At 43.3% G+C, this 19,476-nt stretch overlaps 1 protein-coding gene, 1 non-coding gene and 1 pseudogene across 6 annotated transcripts in view; 1 reads left to right on the forward strand and 2 right to left on the reverse strand.

Annotated features, from left to right (window-relative positions):
• The window catches only part of CLTCL1 (clathrin heavy chain like 1), a 113,212-nt gene that overhangs the window by 26,088 nt on the left and 67,648 nt on the right, over positions 1–19,476 (forward strand). For all 5 annotated transcript variants that reach the window (XR_001892133.2, XM_003905212.3, XM_009216777.2 and 2 more), the window contains one exon: positions 11,681–11,949. Coding sequence is in view for 4 of the 5 variants with exons in the window: in XM_003905212.3 (XP_003905261.2) it covers positions 11,681–11,949 (269 nt within the window). In the remaining variant the exon portion in view is untranslated. The remainder of the gene's footprint in view (positions 1–11,680; positions 11,950–19,476) is intronic.
• On the reverse strand, positions 6,835–8,124 carry LOC116270696 (annotated as a pseudogene).
• Positions 15,304–15,421, reverse strand: LOC116270884. Its single transcript, XR_004179189.1, has one exon. It is a non-coding gene; the product is annotated as a small nucleolar RNA SNORA15 (small nucleolar RNA).

Below are 19,476 nucleotides of genomic sequence, written 5' to 3' on the forward strand. Positions count from 1 at the left end.
GCAGTGAGCCTAGATCGCCCCATTGCACTCCAGCGTGGGCCCCAAAAGCGAAACTCCATCTCAAAAAAAAACAAAAAAAAATTGCATCAAATTTGGTTGTTCCTTTTCGTGAATTCAAGAAATCATCTTAATTATTGCCTGGGTGTAACATGACATCATTAAAGACTGTCTTTTAGCAACAGCAGCCTTATTTCTCAAATTGTGGTTAAAAACCAGTTTTGCTGATTGATGATAATATTGTAATAATATGAGTTGTTGTGTAGCTTGGCTAACTAACTGGATAGTCAGATTAACTCTTTTTTTCTAGCTGTGTAGCTCAGCTAGATTTAGCTTTTTTTGAGGTAAAAAGCTAAATCTGTGAGTAATTCCGCTATTAACACGAGTGTACAGATGTGTTTTTGAGAACCTGTTTTTAATCCTGCGATTCTCTACCACAATCATTGACTGGGTCGTATCATTATTCATTTTTAAATTTTTTGAGGAACTGCCATCCCTTTTCTATAGTGGTTGCACTATTTTACATTCTCAGTAGTGCACAGTGTTCTAATTTTTTCACATTCTTGCTAACACTTGCTATTTGTGTTGTTTCCTTTCAATAGTAGTCTTTTTTTTTTTTTGAGACAGAGTCTCGCTCTTAAGCCTGAGTGCAGTGGCCGGATACAAAAGCTCTTTCTGCAAGCTCCGCCGCCTGAGTTTACACCATTCTCACTTTCAGCCTCTCCCGAGTAGCTGGGACTACAGGCACCTGCCACCTCGCCCGTAGTTTTTTGTATTTTTAGTAGAGACGGGGTTTCACCGTGTTAGCCGTGGTCTTGATCTCTGGCCTGTGATCCCGCCCATCTCGCTGCATTTCCCAAAGATGCTGGGATTACGGAGAAGCGAACCACAGCGTAGCCTTTTTTTTTTTAAAGGGCACGTAACTTCAGACTCTGGACTCCGACTGTCCTCCACGCCAGCCTCCCAGAGTAGCTGGGACTATAGGCGTAGCTAATTAAAGCATTTTTCTTTGCGCTAGAGACAGGATCTGCCATATTGTCCAGGCTGATCTTAAATTCCTGGTCTCGCGTGATCATCCCATCTCTGGCTTTCCCAAAGCTGGGATTACAAATTAATGAACCATCCACATGAGTCATTTTTTTTTTTTTTTTTTAAAGAGACTGTAACCCGAACTCCGCGGACTCAGGCTGTCCTCCCACCTTAGCCTCCCAGAGTAGCCTGGACTACTTTGGCATGCATCACCCAGCTAATTAAAAGCATTTTTCTTTGTAGGAGCGTGATCTTGCCATGGCTGTCCAGGCTGATCTTAAATTCCTGGTCTAGCAGCTGATCATCCCATCTCAGCTTCCCAAAGCGCTGGGATTACAGGTGTGAACCATCCCATGAGTCATTTTTTTTTTTTTTTTTTTTTTTTTTGAGGCGGTCTCGCTCTGTCGCCCAGGCTGCCGGAGTGCAGTGGCGGGATCTCAGCTCACTGCCAGCTCCATCTCGGGTCCGCCATTCTCCGGCCTCAGCCTCCCAGTAGCTGGGACTGCAAAGCCCGCCACCTCATGAGCTAATTTGGATTTTTGTGTTTACTTTTTTTTTTTTTTTTTGAGGCGGAGTCATGCCAGGCTGGGTGCAGTGAGGCAGCGATCTGTCACTGCAAGCTCCGCCTCAGGTTCGGGCGAATTTCTCCTGCCTCAGCCCTCCGGTGGCGGGACTACAGCCCGCCACCGCGCCCGGCTAGTTTTGTTTTTAGTAGAGGCGGGGTTTCACCATGTTAGCCAGGATGGTCTCGATCTCTCCTGACCTCGTGATCCGCCACGCCTCATTGCTCCCCAAAGTGCTGGGATTACAGGCTTGAGCCATTGACCTTTTTTGTATTTCTATGTAATAGAGCGAGGGGGTTTCACCGTGTTAGCCAGGATGGTTTTAGATCTCTGACCTCGTGATCCAGCCCGTCTACGGCCTCTGCTGGGATTGGGCGGGCACTTTGGCCTTGACCGCCAGTCATTTTTAATTGGGTATTTTGGTTTTGTTGTTGATTTGTAGAGGCATTCTTTATATATTCTGGATATTAACCCCTTATTAGGATATATGATTTCATATACAGAGCATACCTTGAAAGATATTTTGGGTTCAGTTTCAAACTGACGGCAAAAGAATATTACACAATGTGAGTCACATAGATTTTTGGTTTCTCAGTGTGTATAAAAAGTTATGTTTATACTATGCTGTAATCATATTAAGCACAAAATAGCATTATTTCAAAAAATGGATTACCTTAATTAAGAAATAATTTGGCCAGGCACAGTGACTCATGTGCCTGTAATCCCAGCACTTTGAGAGGCTAAAGGCGTGTGGATCTCATGAGGTTGGAGGTCGAGACCATCCTGGCTAACACGGTGAAACCCGTCTCTACTTAAAAGCCAGAAACAAATTAGCGGGTGTGGCGGGCACCTGTAGTCCCAGCCATTGGGAGAGCTGAGGTGGGAGAAATGGCAAGAACCTGGGAGGTGGTGGAGGTGCAGTAAGCTGATATTGTGCCACTGCACTCTAGCCTGGATGACAGAAAGCTGAGACTCCATCTCGAAAATAAAATTAAATAAAAATAAAAATAAAAAGTAATAATTCTGGTGGTACATTGATGCTTTATACCTCTAATCCCAGCACTTTCAGAAGAGCAGGTGGAAGATTGCTTGAACCCTAAAGAGTTCAAAGAGCAGCATGGGGAAACAATACAGTGAGACCTTATCTCAAAAAAAAAATGCTGGGGGTAGTAGTCATCTGCTAATCTCACCTACTCGAAAGGGGCTGAGATGGGAAGAGATAGCTATTGAGGTTCACATGTCAGCCTGGGTGATGAGAGAATGTCTCAAAATAAATAAATAAATAATCTATTTATTCTAAAATTGCTTACCATTATTAGCCTTCACTGAGTTGTAATCTTTTTTTTTTTTTTTTTTTTTTTTTTTGAGGGCGGAGTCTCGCTGTATCTCCCAGGCTGGAGTGCAGTGGCGTGATCTCGGCTCACTGCAAGCTCCGCCTCGGGTTCCATGCATTCTCACGCCTCAGCCTCCCAAGTAGCTGAGACTACAGGCGTCACCGCCACCTGCGCCAGCCTAGTTTTTGCATGTTTTTAGTAGAGCAGGGTTTCACCATGTTAGCCAGGATAGTCTCGATCTCTGACCTCGTGATCCACCGCCCGCCTCGGCCTCCCAAAGTGCTGGGATTACAGGCTTGAGCCACGTGCCGGCTTTTTTGGAGAGGATTCTCTCCACGCTGCAGGCTGGAGTGCAGTGGCGTGATCTTGCTTTGCATACGCGGCTCTCACCAGCTTCTGTCCACCAGTTTAAGGGATCCTCCTGCCTCAGCCTTCCGTAACTGGGATTACAGCACGTGCTGCACCATTCCCAGCTAAATTTTTGTATTTTTAGTAGAGACTGGGTTTCACCATGTTGGCCAGGCTGGTCTCGAACTCCTGACCTCAAGTGATCTGCCGGCCTCAGCCTCCCAAAGTGCTGGGATTACAGACGTGAGCCACTGCTCCCAGCTGTGAGTTGTAATCTTTTTACTGGTGGAGGGTCTTGCCTTGATGCCAGTGGCTGCTGATTGATCACAGTAGTGGTTGCTGAAGACCAGAGTGGCTGTGGCAATTTCTTAAAATAAGACATCAGGCCGGGTGCGGTGGCTAACGCCTATAATCCCAGCACTTTGGGGGGCTGAGGCAGGCAGATCATGAGGTCAAGAGATTGAGACCATTCTGGCCAGTATGGTGAAACCCTGTCTCTACTAAAAATAAAAAAAAATTAGCTGGGCGTGGTGGCAGGCGCCTGTAGTCCCAGCTACTTGGGAGGCTGAGGCAGGAGAATCACTTGAACCTGGGAGGTGGAGGTTGTAGTGAGCCAAGATCGCACCACTGCACTCCAGCCTGGCAACAGAGCGAGACTCCATCTCAAAAAATAAATAAGTAAATAAATAAAAAATAATAAAAAAAATACATTAATGAAGTTTCCGCAGGACTGACTCTTCCTTTAATGAAAAATTCCTCTGTAGTGTGCAATGCTGTTTGCTAACATTTTACCCACAGTCGACTTCTTTCAGAATTGGAGTCAGTCCTGTCAAATTCTGGTGCTTTATCAGCTAAGTTTATGTACTATTCTAAATTCCTGTAGTCATTTCAACAATGTTCACAGCGTCTTCACTGGGAGTAGATTCTATTGGAAGAAACCACTTTCTTTGCTCATCTGTGAGAAGCAACTCCTCATCTGTTCAAGTTTGATCCTGAGATTGCAATAGTTCAGTCCCATCTTCAGTCTCCACTTCTAATTCTCTTGCTGTTCCTACCACCTCTGCAATGACTTCCTCCACTGAAGTCCTGAACCTCACAAAGTCATTCATGAGGTTTGGAAAACACTTCTTCCGAATTCCTGTTAATATTGATATTTTGACCTCCTCCCTTGAATCACGAATGTTCTTAGTTGCATCTAGAATGGTGAATCCTTTCCAGGAGGTTATCAATTTACTTTGCCTAGATCCATCAAAGGAGACACTATTTATGGCAGCTGTAGCCTTTAAAAATGTATTTCTTAAGACTTGAAAGTTGAAACTACTCTTTGATCCATGGATTGCAGAATTGGTATGTTAGCAGGCATGAAAGCAGCTTTCATCTCCTTGTATATCTCCATCAGAGCTCTTAGGTGACCAGGTGCATTATCAATGAGCAGTAATCTTTTTAAAGGAATATTTTTTTTTCTAAGAAGTAGATCTGAACAGTGAGTTTTAAATATTCAGTAAACCGTGCTGTAAACAGGTGTACTATCATCACGACTCTTGTTGTTCCATTCATAGAGCACAGGCAGAGGAGATTTAGCATAGTTCTTTTTTTTTTTTTTTTTTTTTGAGACGGAGTCTCGCTCTGTCGCCCAGGCTGGAGTGCAGTGGCCGGATCTCGGCTCACTGCAAGCTCCGCCTCCCGGGTTCACACCATTCTCCTGCCTCAGCCTCCCGAGTAGCTGGGACTACAGGCGCCCGCCACCTCGCCCGGCTAGTTTTCTGTATTTTTTAGTAGAGATGGGGCTTCACCGTGTTAGCCAGGATGGTCTCGATCTCCTGACCTCGTGATCCACCCGTCTCGGCCTCCCAAAGTGCTGGGATTACAGGCTTGAGCCATCACGCCCGGCCGAGATTTAGCATAATTCTTAAGAGCCTTGGGATTTTTGGCTTCCACTTAAAGTTACCAGCTGCATTATCCCCTAACAAGAGAGTTAGCCTGTCTTCTGAAGCTTTGAAGCCAGGCATTGACTTCTCTCTCACTTGAGTCCTAAATGGCATCTTTTTCCAGTGGGAGGTTGTTTCTTCTCCATTGAAAATGTGTTCATCAATGATCTTAGCTAGGTCTTCTGGAGAACTTGGCACAGCTTCTGTATCAGAACTTGCTGCTTCACTTTGCAGTTTTATGCTATAGAGATGGCTTCTTTCATTAAACCTCATGAATCAACCTCTGCTAGCTTCAGACTTCTTCTGCAACTTCTTCACCTCTCTCAGGCTTCATAGAATTGCAGAGAGTTAGGGCCTTGCTGTGAATTAGGCTCTGGTTTAATGGATTGTTCTGGCTGCTTTGATCTTCTATCCAGGCCACTACAGCTTTCTCCATATCAGCAATAAGGCTGTTTGTTTTCTTATCATTAATGTGTTCACTGAAATAACACTTTTAATTTCCTTAAATAACTTTTCCTTTGCATTCACAACTTGGCTAACTGGTGCAAGAGACCTAACCTTCAGTCTGTCTCAGCTTTTGATAGGCCTTCCTCACCAAGCCAAATCATTTCTAACTTTTGACTTAAAGTGAGAGACGTGGGATTCTTTTCACTTTCACTTTCCTTTAGCAAGGAAGGTTGTTAAGGTTGTTAAATGGCCTTATTTCAATATTGTTGTGTCTCAGGGAATAAGGAGGCACGAGGAGAGGAAGAGGGACTAGGGCATGGCCAGTAAGTGCAGCAGTTAGAACACACACATTTATTAAGTCCACTATCTTATATGTGTGTGGTTCATGGTACCACAAAACAATTACTGTAAAAACTTGAAAGATCACTGATCACAGAGCAGCATAGCTAATATAATAATGAAAAAGTTTGAAATATCACGAGAATTACCAAAGTGTGACAGAGACAGGAAGTGAGCACATGCTATCGGACAAATGATACCAATAGACTTGCTTGATGGAAGATTGCCGCAAACCTTTGATATTTTTTTCTCCACGAAACGAAAAAAACGCCTGTAATCTCAGCACTTTGGGAGGCCGAGGTGGGCGGATCACCTGAGGTCAGGAGTTTGAGACCAGCCTGGCCAACATGGTGAAACCCAGTCTGTACTAAAAATACAAAACTTAGTTGGGCATGGTGGTGGGCGCCTGTAAGCCCAACTACTCGGGAGGCTGAGGCAGGAGAATCTCTTGAACCTGGGAGGCAGAGGTGGCAGTGAGCTGAGATCGTGCCATTGCACTCCAGCCTGGGCAACAAGAGCGAAACGCTGTCTCAAAACAAAGCAACAACACAAATGCAGTATCTGCAAAACACAGTAAAGCAAAGTATAATAAAACGAGATATGCCTGTATTTTCTCTCATTCTATGGGTTGCCTTTTCTCTCTTTTGTGACCTCTGATGCTGTCCAATTCATTTTTTTCTTTTATTGTCATACCAAAAAAAGTCATTGCAAGATCCAACATCATCAAGCTTTTCCCCTATGTTTTCTCTAAATGTTTTATGATTTTAATTGTTGGGATTTTTTTTTAATCTGTGAAATTTTTATTGGCCTCCTGCTCCCCTCCCCAAAGGGTACCCTGCTTCTGCTGGCTCAGTTCCTCAGAACTTTGGTGTCATTGGTCTCAAACACCACTTTGCCGTCCACTATCCTGCAGGTGGTGGTCTTTTGGATGGTTTGCATGGAGTTGCTGCTGTCTAGGGCCTCACCAAGATTGAAGTCCTCCCCATCTTCCAGCAGGCGGCGGTAGGTGGTGATCTCAGCCTCCAGATTGACCTGGATGTTCCAGGCCTCATACTCCTGGGCCTGGCACTGTCCCTCTGCCCAGGTCTGTGCCAACTCCGACTCCGGGTATAGTAGGACCCTGTTGAGCTGCTCCATCTGCATGGTGTAGCAGGCTTCCACCTCCCTCAGGCTATTCTCCAAGCTGGTCTTCAGATTTCTCATCAAGTCCAGGCCAATCTCCAAGGACTGGACTGGACATCTCAGCTCCATTAGTGTCAGCTCAGCAGCTCTGATCTCGGCGGACTGCGTGGTGACCACTGTGGTGCTCTCCTCAATCTGCTGGGACCAGTACTTGTCCAGCTTCTCTGGGTTCTTCTGAGCCAGCTTGTCATATTGGGCCCAGATATCTGCCATGATCTTGCCAAGGTCCTGATATTTGGACATCTGCCTCCACAGTCAGCCCAAAGCTAGCAATCTGGGCTTGTAGGCCTTTTACTCCCTCTTCATGGTTCTTCTTCATGAAGAGCAGCTTCTCCTTGAGAGTCTCGATCTTTGTCTCCAGCTGCAGCCCAGTGACATTGATGTCGTCAGTGACCTTGCAGAGCCCATGGATGTTGCTCCCCACAGACTGACGCATGGCCAGCTCTGTCTCATACTTGATTCTAAAGTCAGCAGCAGCAAGATGGGCATTGTCAGTGTGCAGAACGATGAAGGTATTGTCCACAGAATTTGCAAAGATCTGAGCCATCAGCTTCTCGATGGTCTTGAAGTAATGGCCTAGTGTCTGACCTGGGGTCCCTTCTTCTCCAGGTTCTCCCGATTTTTGCTCTCCAGCCTCTGATTCTTAGTCTCCAGGCTCCTCACTCTGTCCAGGTAGGAGGCCAGGTGGTCGTTCAGGCTTCGCATGGTCTCCTTCTCATTCTAGATGCCTCCTATTCCTGCCAGACCGCTGGCCATTCCAGTGGCCAGGGCCCTGGACCCCAAGTCACCCTGGAAACTGGTGGAGTAGGACACAGAGATCTGAGAGCCCAAACCCCTTATATCTGCATAGATGCCGGCTAGGCTGCTGATCGACCAGGTACTGTAGCTGGGCAGCTGGACGGATCCCAGGGACCGGTAGTTGGCAGAGAAGGTAGTGGAACGAGTGGTGAAACTCATGCTGTCTGGGGAGGAAAATGAGAGAACAGGACTCAGGTTCTGCCTGTGATTTTAGGTTTTTTTTTTGAGACGGAGTCTCGCTCTGTCGCCCAGGCTGGAGTGCAGTGGCCGGATCTCAGCTCACTGCAAGCTCCGCCTCCCGGGTTTACGCCATTCTCCTGCCTCAGCCTCCCGAGTAGCTGGGAGTACAGGCGCCCGCCACCTCGCCCGGCTAGTTTTTTGTATTTTTTAGTAGAGACGGGGTTTCACCGTGTTAGCCAGGATGGTCTCGATCTCCTGACCTCGTGATCCGCCCGTCTCGGCCTCCCAAAGTGCTGGGATTACAGGCTTGAGCCACCGCGCCCGGCCGATTTTAGTTTTTATGTTTAGGTCTTTAATCCATTTTGAGTTACTTTTTGTATATGGTATAAGGTAAGGGTCCAATTTTATTATTTTGTGGACCCAGTTTTCCCAGTATTATTTGTTGAAAAGAGTATTCTTTTTTCCTATTGAATGGTCTTAGTACCTTTGTCAAAGATCATTTGATCATATATGTGAAGGTTCATTTTTGGGTTCTCTCTTATATTGCATTGGTGTCTATGTTTCTATGCTGTTACCATACATTTGGTTACTTTAACTTTGTAATGAGATTTAAATTCAGGAAGTGTGAGATCATCCAAACTTGTTCATCTTTATCAAGATTATTTTGGCTTTTTGAGGTCCTTTGAGATTCCATATACATTTTAGGATGGATTTTTCTATTTTTATAAAAAATGTGTTTGGGCCTGTTGAGGTTTTTGAGGCACTTTTATCAAATCAGTGCATGCAGCTGTTTCTAGACTTTCTTCTGTTTCATTGATCTGTGTGTCTTATGAGAATAACATAGGTTTTATTAATAGCTTTATAGAATGTCTCAACATTAAGTATCGTAAGTCTTCCAGCTTTGCTCTTTTCCACAATTGTTATATCTATTCTTTGTCCTCTGCATTTCCGTATTCGTTATAACATCATTTTATTTTCCACCAAACAAAAGATGCTGGGCCAGGGTGGTGGCTTACACCTGTTATCCCAGCACTTCAGCAGGCTAAGATGGAAGGATTGCAGGAGGCCAGAAATTTGAGACCAGCCTGGGCAGCATAGCGAGACCTAGTCTCTAAAAAAAAAAATTAGACTGGATATGGTGGCTCACACCTATAATCGCGGCACTTTGGGAGGCTGAGGCAGGCAAATCACTTGAGGTCAAGAGTTTGAGACCAGCTTGGCCAACATGGCGAAACCCTGTCTCTACAAAAAATACAAACATTAGGTGTGTGTGGTGGCATGTGCCTGTAATCCCAGCTACTCGGGGGGCTGAGGCAGGAGAATCACTTGAACCTGGGAGGTGGAGGCTTCATTGAGCTGAGATCATGCCACTGCACTCCTGCCTGGGCAACAGAGAGAGACTGTGTCTCAAAAAAGAAAAAGAAAACAGAAAAATTAGCTGAGTGTGATGGTGCATGCCTGTAGTCCCAACTACTTGGGAGGCTGAGGCAGGAGGATCACTTGGGCCCAGGAATTTGAGGTTGCAATGAGCTATGATTGCTCCACTGTACTCCAACCTGGGTAACAAAGTGAAACCCTGTCTCTTTCCTTCTTTCTATAAAAAAGAAAGAAGAAAAAGTATGCTGGTATTTTGATTGGGATTCCATTGAATCTGTAGGTAATTTAGGGGGAAATGACATCTTAGCAATTTTAAGTGTTTTGATCCATGAAAATGGTATGCCCCTTCTTTGATTTAAGCCTTTACTTTCTTTCAGGAATATTTTATAGTGTAGAGGCTTTGCTTACCCTTTGTTAAATTTACTCCAAAATGCTATGTTTTGGGTGGTGGTACGAATTTTTTTTTTGAGACAGAGTCTCACTCTGTCGGCCAGGCTGGAGTGCAGTGGCACAATCTCAGCTTGCTGCAACCTCCGCCTCCCAGGCTCAAGCAATTCTCCTGCCTCAGCCTCCCGACTAGCTGGGATTACAGGCACATGCCACCACACCCACCTAATTTTTGTATTTTTAGCAGAGATGGGGTTTCGCCATGTTGGCCAGGCTGGTCTTGAACTCCTGACCTCAGGTAATCCGCCCACCTCGGCCTCCCAAAGTGCTGGGATTACAGGCATGAGCCACCATGCCTGGCCTGAATTCTTTTTTATATTTCCAAATTGTTTGCTGCTAGTATCTCAAAATTCAGTTGATTTTTTTTTTTTTTTTGAGACCCGTTTTTACTTTGTCACCCAGGCTAGAGTGCAGTGGTGTCATCTTGGCTCATTGCAACCTCTGCCTCCTGGATTCAAGCAATTCTCCTGCCTCAACCTCTCAAGTAGCTGGAATTATAGGCACCTGCCACCATGCCCAGCTAAATTTTGTATTTTTGGTAGAGATGGGGTTTCACCATGTTGACCAGGCTGGTCTCAAACTCTTGACCTCGAGAGATTCACCTGCCTCAGCCTCCCAAAGTGCTGGGATTACAGGTGTAAGCCACTGTGCCCAGCCCAATTCAAATTTTTGTAGGTTGACTTCGCATCTTGCTGCACTCCTGTAGTCACCTATTAAATCTAATAGTTGTTTTGTAAATTTGTAGATTCCGTAGGATTTTCTTTGTAAATAATTATGTTGTCTGTGAGTTAAGACAGGTTTACTTCCTTTTTTGATCTTTATGCCTTTTATTTTTCTTGCCTTATCACACTAGCTATGTCATTCTCAGTGTCAAAACAAATGGTCAGAGAAATAATCCTTTCCTTGTTCCCAATCTTTGTGGGAAGCAATATTTTAATATTTTATGTTAGCTCTAAATTTTGTATAGATTCCAAAATCAAAATTTAGTTCATTGCTACAGGTAGAAACAATATGGGTCTCTTGCCAGAGAATGGATGCCAAATATTTTATCTAGAACTGTACTGTCCTATTGGACATTAGCTGCATGGGATTGTTTAACATTTAAATTAATTAAAGTTAAATAAAAGTATAAATTCAGTTCCTGAAATATCTTGCTAGATACATATTAAGTGTTTAATAGCCACATATAACTATTATCTGCTGTGATGGATGCAAATATAGAATATATCCAACATTGTAGAAAATTCCATTTGTCAGCATTGGTCTAGAATTTAAGACAAATTTGGAGAAGCTGGTTTAATGTGAAGGGATAGTTGTAGTCTTTCTTGAAAATTGGAGACTGCGCAGAGAAGGGGTGTCTTATGTTTTTGCTGACTTACCCAGAAAAGTATTTTGAAACAAAAAGAAACCAATCCGAAAGAGAGGCGTGCTTCAGTAGAACTAATTTCTCATTGTTATTCACATATTTCTATGAATATTTATATGCTTTTATATTCTTCTGAAGAAGAATTTAATGCATACAGGCTCTTCTCAATATTTAGACATTAAGGTATGGTTAATTACTACTCTGGCAGCATCTTTCAGACCCTGTTAATCAGATTAGCAGTACAACCTAAAGTAATATTAAAATAATTCAGAATTAAGAGTATATGAATTTGTCTTTCAGATTTTTAATTTATCTTTCTTTAATCTCTATTATATCAAATACTAGCTGGGAAGACACTTCAGATCTTTAATATTGAGATGAAGAGTAAAATAAAGGCTCATTCTATGGCAGAAGAGGTGATTTTCTGGAAATGGGTTTCTGTGAACACTGTTGCCTTGGTGACCGAGACTGCAGTCTACCACTGGAGCATGGAAGGTGACTCCCAGCCCATGAAGATGTTTGATAGACATACCAGTCTGGCGGGCTGCCAGGTGATTCACTACCGGACTGATGAGTACCAGAAGTGGCTGCTCCTCATAGGCATCTCGGCTCAGGTAAGCCTTGAGCTGCCTTTAGGGGCTGGTCTGATGTAACTTCAAAGCCCTATATTAGAATGGAATGGTTAAGTCATTAGAAGTTGGTTATAGGGCCAGGTGTGGTGGCGTATGCCTGTAATCCCAGCACTTTGGGAGGCCGAGGCGGGCGGATCTCTTGAGGTCAGGGGTTCAAGGTTGCAGTGAGCTGAGATTGTGCCACTGCACTCCGGCCTGGGCAACAAAGCAAGACCCTGTCTCAAAAAAAAAAAAAAAAAAAAGAAGTTGGTTATAGGTATAAGGCAGAAGTAGGCCTGGAACTGAGAGAAATAGAGATTACAAAGAAATCTGAACTTGGATCAAATAATCTTAATTTACCTTTGGCCCATTAACTACTACTGCATTCCATCAGGTTCCTGATGTTCGTTGTGTAAACTATTTCTAGCACTGTTTTGAGAGGTTGTTGAGGAATTTTGTAGAATAATTTGGAACGCAGATTTATAAGAAGTCCTTCAGGAAGACGAGAGAGGACTAGACGTCCTGCCCACTGCGTCACAGCCAGGGCAGGGAGGGACCGTGGCCCATGGGGTCAAGGGGCCCTGATGTGCACAGCTGCTGCAGGGAGGGAGGTCTTGGGAAAATGGGCGGTCAGCTGGTCTGTCCTTGGTGAGTGCACACACTGCCCGCACACACCGCAGCCTGCACACAGCACGGCCTTCCTGGCATCTCTGGCCCTACTGTGTCTGTACTGTTGTATCAAAGTCCCAGCATCTAGATGGTTAACGTAGAGCTGCTTCTGTGTAAATGCTGCTTATTTTAAACACTAAGAAGTGTTTAATTTTATGGGGAAAAAAAAAGTAGTCCTTAGACTGTATTTCAAGGACTTACTGGAATGTTACTAACTCATATTCTTTTATAATGAAAGCAGTATCTTTCTGTCCTCCCTTTTTTCATTCCTGGTGGCTAATTCAGTCACCAGATACTTGAGGACTATAGGATGTTTGCACTTGGGACACAGATCTTAATCATTCAATCCTGATGACCAGGGAATGATCTGTCTACAGCCTAGTGGGGAAGGTGTATCTGCACAATTCTAGTAATTAAGGAACTGTCACATCTTCGAAGAGAATACTGTGGGAGCCATGAGACAGCAGCTTAAGTCAAGAGAGCCCACAACACAGGGGATCTAAGCTGCATTTTGCTAGCTATTAAAGCGCACTTGGGAAGGAAACAGTGTATGCAAAGGCATGGAATAGAGGGGAATGGCTCTTTCTGGGAGTCTAGGGTCGTCCACTGTGGATGATACCTATAGGTAAGCATATTAGGTAGCTAGAGGGGCAAGACGTAGAGAGATGAGTTGGGGGCCAGACTGCAGGCAATGGGAATTATGTAGCAGGTTTTGAGTGAGAGTGATGTAATTAATTTTCCTTCTTAGCAGCATAGTGGAATGGAAAAACTGCTATCTTTGATGTTGGAGATGGACAGCCATGAAGACTGGAGGCCAGGAGACTAGTTGAAAGGCAGATACAGGAACAAAACCATGTAGTCTGTTCTAGAGTAGAGATATGTATGAGAAAGGTTAAGAATACGCAAAGAGGGAAGGAGTACTTCTTTCCACTTGAGGATCTCTTCCATTTCTGCAACCCCCAGAAGAAATGAGGCATGTGTGACCAGATGAAGGCAGTGGCATTGCAGATATACAAGGGAAACAAGACCTAAGACTTTGGCTTAGTCACCCTGATAAAGGGCATCTACAACAAATACAACTAACATCTTACTTCGTGTTGAAAAACTGAAAGCTTTCCCCCAAGGATCAGGAACAAGGATGTCTTCTCTTGCTACTTCTGTTCAACTTTGGACTAGAGATTCTAGCCAGGGCAATTAGGTGAGAAAAACATAAAAGGCATCTAGATTTAAATGGAAGAATTAAAGCTGTCTCTATTTGCAGATGACATAAACTTGTATATGGAATTCCTAAGGAATCTAGTAAAAAACTATTAGAACTAATAAACAAATTGAGCAAGGTTACAGAATACAGTATCAGTATGCAAACATCAGTTGTGTTCCTAGACATTTGCAATGAACAATCAAAAAATGAAATCAGGAAAACAATCTCATTCATAATAACATCAAAAAGAATAAAATACTTAGAGGTAAATTTAATTTAAAAAATGCAAAAGTTACATTCTGAAAACTACAAAACATGATTGGAAGTAATTAAAGAAGATCTAAATCAAAAAATGTCCCATGTTCATGGATTGGAAGATTTAATACTTTTAGGATGGAAGTACTCCTCAAATTGGTCTACAAATTCAACATAATCTCTATTGGAATACCAGCTAGCTTCTTTGTAGAAATTGACAAGATGATCCTAAAATTTATGTGGAATTGCAAGGAACCCAGAATAGCCAAAACAATCCTAAAACAAATAAACAAAAAATTGGAGTACTTATACTTCCCAATTTTAAAACTTGCCACAAACCTACAGTGATCAAGAATGTGATACTGGCTGGCCTCAGTGACTCATGTGTGTAATCCCAGCACTTTGGGAGGCTGAGGAAGGTGGATATCTTGAGCCCAGGAGTTTGAGACCAGCCTAGGCAACATGGTAAAACCCATTTTTTACAGAAAATGCAAAAACTAGCCAAGCATAATGACATGCACCTGTAGTTCCAGCTGCTCTGGAGGCTGAGGTGGGAGAATTGCTTGAGCCTGGGAGGCGGAGGTTGCAGTGAACTGAGATTGCACCACTACACTCCAGCCTGGGTGACAGAGTGAGACCTTGTCTCAAAAAAAATAAAGTTTAAAAAAGAATAAAATGTGGTACTAACTTAAGAATAGATGACAAACAAATTAGCTTGGTGTGGTGACATGCACCTGTAGTCCTGGCTACCTGGGAGGCTCAGGCAGGAGGATTTGCTTGAGCCCAGGAGTTCCAGGTTACAGTGAGCCATGATGATGTCTTTGCATTCCAGCCTGGGCCATAGAAACAAGACCCTGTCTCTAAAATTTAAAAAAAAAAAGGAATAGATGAGTCCCAGAAAAGTGATATCCCCAAAAGCCAAGTTTTCTTTTCCTTTCTTTTTTTTTTTCTGAGACGTAGTCTCGCTCTGTCACCCAGGCTGGAATGCAGTGGCATAAATTCGGCTCACTACAACCTCCACTTTCCAGGTTCAAGTGATTCTACTGCCTCAGCCTCTGGGTAGCTGGGACTACAGGCATGTGCCACCATGCCCCCCTAATTTTTGCGTTTTTAGTAGAGACAGTGTTTTACCATGTTGGCCAGGCTGGTCTCGAACTCCTGACCTCAAGTGATCCACCCATATAGTGCAGGACGGGGTTACAGGTTAATGGCTTCTACGCCTTGACCCATTTGTTTTATTTCACTTTTAATGATGATATGCTATGAAAAACCTGAGCATACCATCAGTCATTCTGAAGGGAAGATTGCTTTTGCATGGCACCTCGTGAGTGATTTTTTTTTTTAACATTCAAAATCAGCTTTAATGTTTTGTGAACAGGGTATGAAGTTAAGTTTCCGATTAAAGGGAAGGGAAACCAAATAAAAATTATCAAAACCTAATATAGCATCAACAGTAGGTTTGAAGCTTATGAGTTGTTTCTTTTTTTTTTTTGAGACAAGAGCCTTGCTCATTGCCTTAGCGAACTAGAGTGCAATGGCTCGATCTTGGCTCAGTGCAACCTCCACCTCCTGGGTTCAAGCGATTCCTCTGTCACAGCCTCCCGAGTAGCTGGGATTACAGACGTACACCACCATGCCTGGCTAATTTTTTTTGTATTTTTTGTAGAGACAGGGTTTCACCATGTTGGCCAGGCTGGTCTCAAACTACTCAAGATTATTTCTAATAAGTTATGAACATATTTCTCTGAATTAAAATAATATCAGTTGAGTGCAAATACATTTTTTAAAAATTCATTAATTTTAATTTTAATTTTTTTATTTTTTGAGACAGGGTCTCGCTCTGTCGCCCAGATTGGAGTGCAGTGACACAATCTTGGCTCACTGCAACCTCCACTCCCGGGTTCAAGCAATCCTCCTGTCTCAGCTTCCCGTGCAGCTGGGATTATAGGCATGCACCACCACGCCCAGCTAATTTTTGTATTTTTAGTAGAGGTTGGGTTTCACCATGTTGGTCAGGCTGGTCTCAAACTCCTGACCTCAAGTGATCTGCCCGCTTCGGCCTCCCAAAGTGCTGGGATTATAGGTGTGATCACTTGAAACTTATTCCTCCAGTCTAATCAAAATGTTGTATCCCTTACGGTCAATTGATTTTTGACAAGGATGCCAAGACAGTTCAGTGAAGGAAAGAATAGTTGTTCAATACAAGGTTTTTGGGCACTGGACATCTGTATGCAGAAGCATTAAATGGGACCTCTGTCTCATAATACTAAAAACTCAAAATCGATCAGACCTAAATGTAAGACCTGAACTTATAAAACTCTTAGAAGGGCCAGGCACAGTGGCTCATGTCTGTAATCTCAGCACTTTGGGAGGCTGAGGCAGGCGGATCACCCTGAGGCCAGAATTTCAAGACCAGCCTGGCCAACATAGTGAAACCCCATCTCTACTAAAAATACATCATGAATGAACCTTGGAAATATTAAACTAAGTGAAAGATGCCATTCACAAAAGACCACATATTATATGATTCCATTTATTTGAAATGTTCAGGATAGTCTGATCTATAGACACAGAAAATAGATAAGTAGTTGCCTATGACTGGAGGTGGAGTGTGGGAGATGGGAATGAGGATTGAATGCTAATACGGTTTCTTTTAAAGGATGAAAGTATTCTAAAACTACATTGTAGCGATGATTGCACAACCCTCTGAGTATATGAAGAGACATTGGATGGTATACTTTAAACCAGGGGTGTCCAATCTTTTGGCTTACCTGGGCCACATTCGAAGAAGAACTGTCTTGGGCCACATAAAATACACTAGCAATAGCTGATGAGCTAAAAACAAAAATTGCAAAAAAATTCATTTTATATATATATATTTTTTGAGACCGAGTTTCGCTCTTGTTGCCCAGGCTGGAGTGCAATGGCATGATCTTGGCTCACCACAACCTCCGCCTCCGGGGTTCAAGTGATTCTACTGCCTCAGCCTTCCTGAGTAGCTGAGATTACAGGCATGCACCACCACAGCTGGCTACTTTTGTATTTTTAGTAGAGATGGGGTTTTTCCATGTTTGTCAGGCTGATCTCGAATTCCTGACCTCAGATGATCTGCCCGCCTCGGCCTCCTAAAGTGCTGGGATTATAGGCATGAGCCACCGTGCCCGGCCAGAAATTCATAATGTTTTAAGAAAGTTTATGAATTTGTGTTTGGGCCGCATACAAGGCTGTAATGGGCCACATGTTGGACAAGCTTGCTTTAAACAGGTAAGTTCTATGGTACGTGAATTATATCTCAATTAAGCTTTCAAAAATACCCTTGGGGGCCAGGCACGGTGGTTCACGCCTGTAATCCCAGCGCTGTGGGAGGCCGAGGCAGGCGGATCACCTGAAGTCAGGAAGGAATTCGAGACCAGCCTGGCCAAAGTGATGAAACCCCATCTTTACTAAAAATATAAAAATTAGCTGAGAGTGGTGGCATGTACCTGTAATCCCAGCTACTTGGGAGGCTGAGGCAGGACAATCGCCTGAACCTGGGATGCAGAGGTTGCAGTGAGCCAAGATCGCACCATTGCACTCCAGCCTGGGCAACAAGAGTGAAACTCTCAAAAACAAAACAAAACAAACAACAACAACAACAACAAACTCTTGGGAATTATGCCTCTTTACAAAGAAACCATCATGTTTGAGGAATATAAAACAAAAATTATAAATCATAGTTACTTGTATATGCTTTACTGACAAACTAAAAACCAACAAATTAAAAAATCCCATGCATTTACCAACAACAAAACACCTCATGGGCATGAGAATAGACATGTAGACTAATGGGAAAAAATGTAACGTCCAGAAATACACCCCTACATCTGTAGCCAATTGATTTTTGATGGAAGTGTCAAGACTGGTCAATGGGGAAACAGTAGTCTCTTCAGGAAATGGTGCTGGGACAACTAAATATCCACATGCAAAAGAATGGAGTTGGTCACCTGCCTCACACCATGTACAAAAATAAACTCAAAATAGATCTGAAACCTCAATGTAGAAGCTAAAACTACAAAACTCTTAGAAGAAAACATAAGGAGAAAGCTTTATGACTTTGAGTTTGGCATGGATTCTTAGATATATAATAGCACCAAAAGACTGAACAACAAAATTAAACAACTGATCATTTGGACTTCAGAATTAAAAACTTTTGTGCATAAAAGGATATTGTCAATAAAGTGAAAAGACAACCTGGGATATAATATTTGAAAATCATGTATCTGATAAGGTTCTAGTATCCAGAATATACAAAGAACACTTACAACTCCGCAACAAAAAGTCAGCCCAGTTAAAAAATGGTTAAAGGACTTGCTTGACACCATTAGCCATTAGGAAAAACAATCCCCCCTCGAAACCACAATAAAGTACTACTTTACACCCACTCGGGTGGTTATAATTTTTACAAAGTAGAAAATAAGTGTTGGCCCTGAAGTCAGGAGTTCAAGACCAGCCTGACCAACATGGAGAAACCCCATCTCTACTAAAACTACAAAATTAGCCAAGTGTGGTGGTGCATGCCTGTAATCCCAGCTACTCAGGAAGGCTGAGGCAGAGTTGCTTGAACCCAGGGGGCAGAGGTTGCGGTGAGCTGAGATCACGCCATTGCACTCCAGCCTGGGCAACAAGGGTGAAACTCCGTCTCAAAAAAAGAAAAGAAAAGAAGTGTTGGCAATGATGTGGAGAAATTGGAACCCTCCTACATTAGTGGTAGGAATATAAAATTGTTCAGATGCTGTGGAAAGCAGTTTGGCGGTTCCTCAAAAAGTTAAACGTAAGGCCGGGCGCAGTGGCTCACGCCTATAATCCCAGCACTTTGGGAGGCCAAGGCGGGCGGATCACGAGGTCAGGAGATCGAGACCATCCTAGCTAACACAGTGGAAACCCTGTCTCTACAAAAAATTAGCCGGGCCTGGTGGCGGGCGCCTGTAGTCCCAGCTACTCGGGAGGCTGAGGCAGGAGAATGGCGTGAACCTGGGAGGTAGAGCTTGCAGTGAGCCGAGATTGTGCTACTGCACTCCAGCCTTTGCGACAGAGCGAGACTCTCTTAGGTAGGTATCTACCTAAGAGAAATGAAAATGTATCCACACGAAAACTTTTACACAGATATTCATAATAGCATTTTTTATAATAACCAAAAGGTAGAAACAGCCCAAATGTTCACCAGCAAATGAGTGGATAAACAAGTTGTGGTGTATCCATACAGTGGGATATTATTTAACCCTAAAAATGAAGTACTGATACATGCTACACATAGGTAAACCTCAAAAACCTTACTAAATGAAAGAAGAGAGGCACAAAAGGCCTCATATTTTATTATTCCATTTATATGAAATATTTAGAATCAGTAAATCTATGGAGCTAGAAAG

Source organism: Papio anubis, chromosome 16 (genome assembly GCF_008728515.1).
Source record: "Papio anubis isolate 15944 chromosome 16, Panubis1.0, whole genome shotgun sequence".
Taxonomy (NCBI): domain Eukaryota; kingdom Metazoa; phylum Chordata; class Mammalia; order Primates; family Cercopithecidae; genus Papio; species Papio anubis.